At 33.8% G+C, this 7,722-nt stretch overlaps 1 protein-coding gene across 1 annotated transcript in view; it reads right to left on the bottom strand.

Moving 5' to 3' along the window:
* Positions 1-340: 340 nt before the first annotated feature.
* Positions 341-7,722, bottom strand: part of LOC149082839 (protein arginine N-methyltransferase 1-like) — a 29,903-nt gene continuing 22,521 nt past the window's right edge. The window contains exon 11 of the mRNA XM_089236000.1: positions 341-1,542. Within this exon, the coding sequence (XP_089092126.1) occupies positions 1,459-1,542 (84 nt within the window). The 3' untranslated portion in view covers positions 341-1,458. The remainder of the gene's footprint in view (positions 1,543-7,722) is intronic.

Genomic DNA, 7,722 nt, shown 5'->3' with positions numbered 1-7,722 from the left:
TGATACAGGGCATTGCGAGGACCCAGGTTCGAACCCCATCGTCACCACAATGGTGGTAAGCTGAAGTTGATTTTCGGCAGTTCCCAACTTTGAGGTGCAAATGCGAGCCCATCTCCCCGTTAAAAAGTTTTGCCCTAGAGAACAATTGACAACGTACAGCTGCATTTATCATTACATTTAACTTATAGTTAGAAAAATCTATGGCAACACTACACATATATATAACAAGCATTACACAGAAACTACCAATTCATTAGAAATTCAGTAGAGGAATGCTACAAGGTGGATGTATGGTTAAGTAGTAGTTGCTTAGCATATTATAAAAATAATCAACACAACATTGAAAGAACAAATGTTTTATTTGAAAACTTTTCTGGAAGATAAAACCGTTCATCACATGATCCGTAAATGATTGACGCAAATCCTACCATAAATTAAACGTAACCTCAGAAGTTAAATAGCTGACTGTCATCAACAGTGAGAATTGCTTTTTTTTTGGCAAAAAACAGAAAAAATTATCTTTGCTCGAAGCACACACGCACATGCATGCTCAGCAAAATACAAAAACACATCAATTGTTGATCCAAAAGAGTCCCAACCATTGCAATTTTTTTAAACGAATGTTTGCAAAAGCATGTAATAAATTCCACTGATGTCGATCACAAAAATAACTCCTAAAATGGTGTAATACAAAATATGTAAGATGGATCAAAATTCATAAGTGAAAGGATACACCAGATTTGCTATACACACGAGCGCATCACAAATAAAATGATTCTAATTTTTCTTTCAAAGAAAAATAATGATTTCAAAGAAATAATTTTTATGACCTAATGTATACTTCACAGTTACTTCATGCTAACAGAAATGCTATCAAATGATATAACATTTCCAAGAAAAGTTCGTGCTCATAAAATTATTACAAACTATTCAGATCACCAAATGTGTGCTACGGAACTAATGTCTGCATTGTAGTAAAATTGAAGGGGGGAGGGGCGGAAAACATGAAACTAAATATATAATGTAGAGGGAGAATTTATGAGACGATTGGCAATAAAATATATCCTTCCAACAAAGGAAAGTGTTAAGTTTCTTTCGCAAGCACCATGAACCGACAATTTCACAACCTGTATTGAATGTTCGCTGCCAAGAAAATAAATTGGCGAGCCCATTTCCTTTCTGAATTCAATAATCTAATACCTAAGCAGTTTTTATTTATTTATAAATTGTAATATGAAAGAAAACTGATTTTGAGACTTTTTTTCCACATTAATATTTAAGAACCAGCTAAATGCAGTTATATTTAACAAACACAAGAAATATTTTTCATCACATTTTTCAGTTCATTCACAAAAAACTTGTTTCACTCCCTTACTAAAAAAAAAGAACAAAAACATTTTAGAAACATGGAACCACTACAATCGAATTCGGTAACAGGGCAGGTATACGAGGACCCTATCAACGCATTCTGTAGATGAATCGATCCATCAGTTGACACAGCTCGCCCTTGTAGTCAACTTCAATAGTAAAGTCCAGATCCCTCTGAGAAAGAAAGAAAAAAAATTAATGTAGGTCTTGATGAGGATAAATTGAAAAAAAAAAAAACATAATAAAGAACCACACAATATCCCTGTGCATGAGACACAAATGCGAGAATGCCCGGCACATCATTATGACAAATAGGTATGCACCAGGACTGGACAAATCACAACATCTAGACACCAGAACAATTTTTTAGGTGGCAAAATAAATTTTACCTGAAAAAGGTAGAAAATAATGCTTCTTTTGACTTTTTCCAGGGTATAGTGACCCACTTTTACGTTGGCAGATATACTGCTATAAATTCCAAACATCTTGTGCTGCTCTCAGCTTGCAATTTAACAACTGCACAAAGAAAATTTTAGGTGCAAATACCAATTTTTTAGTCGCCATGGTGACCCGACTTCTGGGATTTGTCTAGCCCAGGTATATAGTGATACTTCAGCTAAGAGACATCTGGAATAGCATTCCTCAGTCAAAATGTGATTTTCCATAGGTTTTCTATGGGAAATTGTTTAATTCCTTACAGGTACTAGCCAAAATTTAAAGATATGTTTTGAAACACAAAGTAGTGCTATAAAAAAAAGCAAAACTGACCAAAGACAAAAATGAACAGCTTCAAAATTGTAGAAATGAGAATTTACAAGATGACGAGATCTCAAAGATCTCATTTTACTCAATGTACACACAACCCAGCGAAGTTCATGTTCCCATCCATAAGTGATTTCATCTCATTCCTGTCTCTCGTACATACAGATAGAAAAAATAAGCTCCCGAAATGTCCAGTTTGATGCTACGTGTCTAGATACATGATTAATGCATCAAAACTTATTTTTACTCCTTTAAATTTCATTGAGCTGTGAAAATATAAAATTTTAGGTAATTTTTTAAAGACTTATTTCTCTTCAATTTAAAAAACAACCTTTTTTTTTTTTTAAAACAAAAATACCCATTAAAATTTTGAAGAGTGAAATTACTCATTGAAATTATTTTTTCAGATTACACTGATTAGCACACTGTATTGCATTGAAAAAATGCTTTGAAAATATAGGCTCCCCTTTCTCAATGAATTTTCTATTAGTTGAATATTTGATTTTTTTAAATGAAATATATAGTTCAAAGACTTCCAAAAGAAGTAGTACATCTGGAAAAAGATTCTGAAGTTAACATGAGCTAATCAGACTCCAGTGCAAAATTATGATGATTGTAGTTGAAATTCAGCTCACGACACGGCTGTCCCACATTGGCTTGTGCATCAATACCAATGGAAATGTTTGCTAGCAGAGGCAGAAAAATCATGAATGTTTTTGTCAGTACAGGTATCACTGTATAACCATGCCACATTGGGGGGGGGGGGGGGGGGGGAGGAGAGGGAGGGAGAGAGAAGTTTGCACAAATCCCCAAAAGCTGGGCATGTAACTCAAAAGTAATACATGACTGACAGGTATTTTATATGAGAGCCAGGCATGTGGTTGAAAAAAATGTGTGTTTCTATATATATATATATAAAAGATTTATATATCCTAGGCATATTGGGAAATAGCTTTGTCCAGTCCCGGGCAGAGCGAATGAAGCAAAATTAGGGAGGAATATGTGGTCAGCATTTTCAGTTAAATCAAGATTAATCTAAACACAGCTAAAACCTTCAGGTTCACCTGACGAATATGCTTGCACAGGTATACCTGAATGTGTATGAAGAGACCTGTACAGTATTTTTTTTTACAGGAATGAATTGGGTTCTTCATTCAATGTGCCTGTGCAGGCAAACCTGAATGTGTGTAGAGGATTTAAACGCACAGTGGATAACAAAAATTTGACTTATCATTCCAATTGTTTTGCTAACTGAACTACTGTGTAATATCTGGAAGATGTCATTAGTGAGTATCAATGGCTTGAGAAAAAGGATAAAAAAAAAATAGTTACAAATGTTCAGGTTCACTTAACATATATATCTGCGAGTATACCTAAGCAGGAGGCGGAATGTTGTGGATCCATAAGAGAAATTCCCCAGAAACAAAAATGTCAGCTTTGAATGAAAGAATTGATGGAAAATTTGTTCATTTCAACCAGGGTTGGCAGATTTTTGAAAGGTTTACACTGCCATATCAAAAACCTCAAATAGGGTGCATTTCAATATATTAATTCCCATTGAGAATAAATACACTGGTTGCATGTAATGTTCAAACTGACATTATACCAGTAAATAAAAATACTTAGTATAATCATTAAATAATTTTCTAAATCTTTCGACAGAATTACTTAAGCAATATAATTATCATTGTAATCTACAATACTCAGACGTGCCAACTTTTGAAATCCAGAGATTCTACCGGGAGGGGGGGGGGGGTGTCCCTCCCCCAGCACTCACAGGCTCAATCAAAAAAAAAAAAAATTTTTTTTTCTTCAATCAATCAAGAAAAAGTTACACTTTCCCCCCCCCCAAGGCAGGTTCTGCATTGACCCCACAGAGTAAGAATAATATAGAGAGCGCGCGAGGGGTTACAATGTGAAGCAAAGATCCGAAGTCACATGACTCCGGTCAAAAGGCTGGTCAGGGAATCTCGCTGGCAATGCTTTCCTTATGGCTATTCGCAGGACGATCTACACGCGCTGTCTTATTTTTGATTAGAATGGTCAACACTTGCGCAGCTTTCAGATGTTCTGAACGGTTTAGGAAAGGGGGACCAGTATCCTTTCACAAGGGAATACTTTTTTGCTTATTCCCCTTCTTATAAATTAAAAATTGAAATATTAAATTGACGATTCAATGGATTTCTGACGTAGTCTCAGTTTTTAAGAATTCCATTTTGGATTTAATTCAATTAAAGTTCCAAGTTTAGGTAAAAATGTCATGAGCCATTATTAAATGTTTTAATAGAATTTTTGGCAATAAATGATTGAAGTAATGAGTTTTATTAACTTTTAACTGAAATATAAGTCTCCCCAAGATTTGGCGAGCTAGTGAGTTTATTCGAGTTTCGCTCAACTTGAAGAAAATATGCTTTTCAGAATGAGGAATTTATGGCAAATATTTTATTTAAATAGAATGTAATGAAAACGCACCCTCTAGACAATGGCAGTTTTGCATAAAAATGTATAACTACCTCTAAAAATAGTATTTTTACCTCTCTTCATGCTTGAGATAAAACTATTACAGAAAAGAAATTTTTTTATTGATTAATTTGTGTTTGTTGTATGTGAAATTGCCCTCAAACAACAAAAATCAATTAATTAACTGATTAATTAATTTTCAGTCAATATCTTTATTAGGACCGTCTGAGTTAAGATTTGAAGTCACTATGTGTACCTCAGATGTTAACTGAATGCAAAAATCATTCTAAAAACTACTTAATGCCAAAAAAAAAAAAAAAAAAAAAAAAAAAAAAAAAAAAATGAAGATTCACATATGTATACTTCTGGAGCGAAGAGGTTACACATATGTGACATGTAACATACATTTACGTACTCTAAATTATTACATATATACGCTACACGAAATTTCATTTCTTATAATTTAGAAAAGTACTGACGATGAGGTATTGCAATTTTCTTGAAAAATTCATTTTATTCCTGAAATATTACGTAAGTGTTTACATTTCTGTGTGATAAAGTTATAAAAGGTTTTTCAAGAAAATGTTAGAAATGAAACTTTTACTTATTATTTAAATATTTCATGACTGAATATGGTGTGAATGTGTTAGATTACATAACATAATATGATGCATCATAATTATATACTCAAAATGAATGTATGATTAGAGTAATTTTAATGGTCTTGGAAGATAATTTTTATGTTTTAATAACCCCTAGTTAAAATAAATTTTCAAAATTAAAAGTGACAAAGTGAATGAGAAGAGAATATTTAAAAATATAAATGAAATAGACTGTATATATAAGAGATAGGTTATATAATAAGATTTAAAAACTCAAAAGTCTTAAACTATTAGGAATTATCCCTTTTGGAAAATAAAACAATTTCGTTTTTCAATATTTGTTTATATTACAAATACAACGCCACAACAGCCAAACTGCCCAACGAGGTGGCTGACTTAACATCATGGATCCCGAGCCATTTTTTGGAGGCCCTACCTACTACTGCTACACCACACATGTACCCCCCCCCCCCGCAGAACCCCCAACTAATCGGTACATGCGGGAATGTGCGTGTACGTGTAGTGAAACCTGACGTGAAGTTTTTGTTTCGCTGTAATGCTTGTTATGTGTAGTGCTGCCATCTGCCACCAGTATTTGCCATATTATATAGAATTGATTTTTTTTCGAATCCCTCATTCCCTAAATATTTTACAAAAGAATGAATGAAATTCATTGAAGAAATGAAGGAAAGTTTTCATCAACTCGATCTAGTCAAATTTCGTTACAACATCCTAGCATTAACACGAAATCGCTATGTTCTGCGAAAACGAGCTAAATGTAATAGCACAGAACCTGTTCTTCCCCGACAATACTGCTCATCTTTTCTTCACGTTCGACAAGTTTTATGAATAGCGTGCGCGGTCTATTATATCTTTAGTCTATGATTGACCCTGAGCAGAATATAATTCCATGTCAGTCCTTCAGTGCAAAATAGAGAAATCACATCTATATACTGTTCATAAAATGTTTCCTTTTGTGAATGCTATCAGTGATTCTATCTTGGGTATATGAACTCTTAAAAGCTTTATATTTTAGCTAAAAGTTTATTATAGCTTAAAGTTTTATTCAGTCCTTTTCAGAACACGTTTAATTAGAAGAAACAATTAAAAAAAAACTAAAATTACAAAGCAGCCAACGAAAAAATGTGTTTACCGCATGGCTGTTAATGGAATACAATAACGATTATACAGAAATTTCGGCAACCAAGGTCACGCCCCTGATAAATGATTGCCGATAAACGCTACGAAAACGAAGTCGCGTCTTTGCCAGTTGCTTAAATGCGGTCACAGAGACTTTTTTAAGGCTGCTCGATGGAAATGACCACGGCTGTCCTCTATGGGTGTTTTCCCTAACGACGACGGTAATGATTGACGCCATGGCAACGTGAAAGCTCGCGTAAAATCTGATTTTCTGCCAAAATCCGGAGAGCGGGAGGAAGGATGAAAAATCCGGAGCCTCCCGCCTAAATCGGGAGAGTTGGCAGGTCTGAATACTATTTTTCAAACAACCCAGAGAGAAGATCAGGGAGGCTTGTGAAAATCCTGAGATTTTTGTGTTCAAAATGGACTCGTCCAAATGTTGACCACTTTCCCTCTCCCCACGAGTCTCTATTCATACTATCTTTGTATTGACATTCATCCTTTCATTTTAATGGATTTTCGAGAGTAATTTGTCTACTGAACTCCCCCACAAGTAGGGTTGTCAAATTTCCTCCCCGAGCAGATGCCCATTTCCTCCCGGACTAAAAACCCGAATTTTTTTGGGGATCTCACTTTTTAAATATAATTCTTCTACCTTTTTTATGTAAGCATTTAGGTACAAGATTCACATATTAAAATGTTACCAGAAACCGCAAACAGAAAATCTAACCATGAACTTAGATATGTATTAGACCCGATATGTAATAAACATATTCAAAGAAATTATTGCTTATTTATAATACACAATTTTTTGCCCACACACAAATCCTTGTATAAATAAATTAAAGCATCAGTGAAGAAGTAACCCAAATCAATGTATGTAAACTGAATTTTCATTCAAAAAATATTTAAATGTTAACATTACTTTTTTTATAAGTTTTATACAGGTACATGAAACTTTCATAATTGAAATATCAAGAGACAAAAATAACATCTCAAAAAAAAAAAAAAAAAAAAAAAAACACCTGGGATATAGAACATTCGTAACGAACACCTTCAAGTGAAACAGAACAAAAAGTATAGTTTTTCTCCAAAAATAAGACCTAACCAGAAAATAAGCCCTAGCTTGATTTTTCAAGATGCTCATAATATAAGCCTGACCCCGAAAATTGGCCTGTTAAAATCAGCCTGATGAAGGCATTCTGTAGCTCTGTTGCAATACATGACAGATTGTCTGGTATAAAGTGATATTAATATACAATAATGTTATTGACATTAATTTTTATTTAATGATAATTCAAGTTATTCTGTAGTTTTAAGTTCCCAAAAATGGCTAATTTGGACATGTGGAAAGCACTTCCAGAGTAATGAATCCTCAGAATGACTATCA

This window comes from Pholcus phalangioides, unplaced genomic scaffold (genome assembly GCF_987345545.1).
Source record: "Pholcus phalangioides strain wild (caught in Gottingen) unplaced genomic scaffold, Ppha-v1.0 ptg000009l_1, whole genome shotgun sequence".
Taxonomy (NCBI): domain Eukaryota; kingdom Metazoa; phylum Arthropoda; class Arachnida; order Araneae; family Pholcidae; genus Pholcus; species Pholcus phalangioides.
Note: the sequence above shows the minus strand (reverse complement) of the source record. Positions and strands in the feature narration are given on the sequence as shown.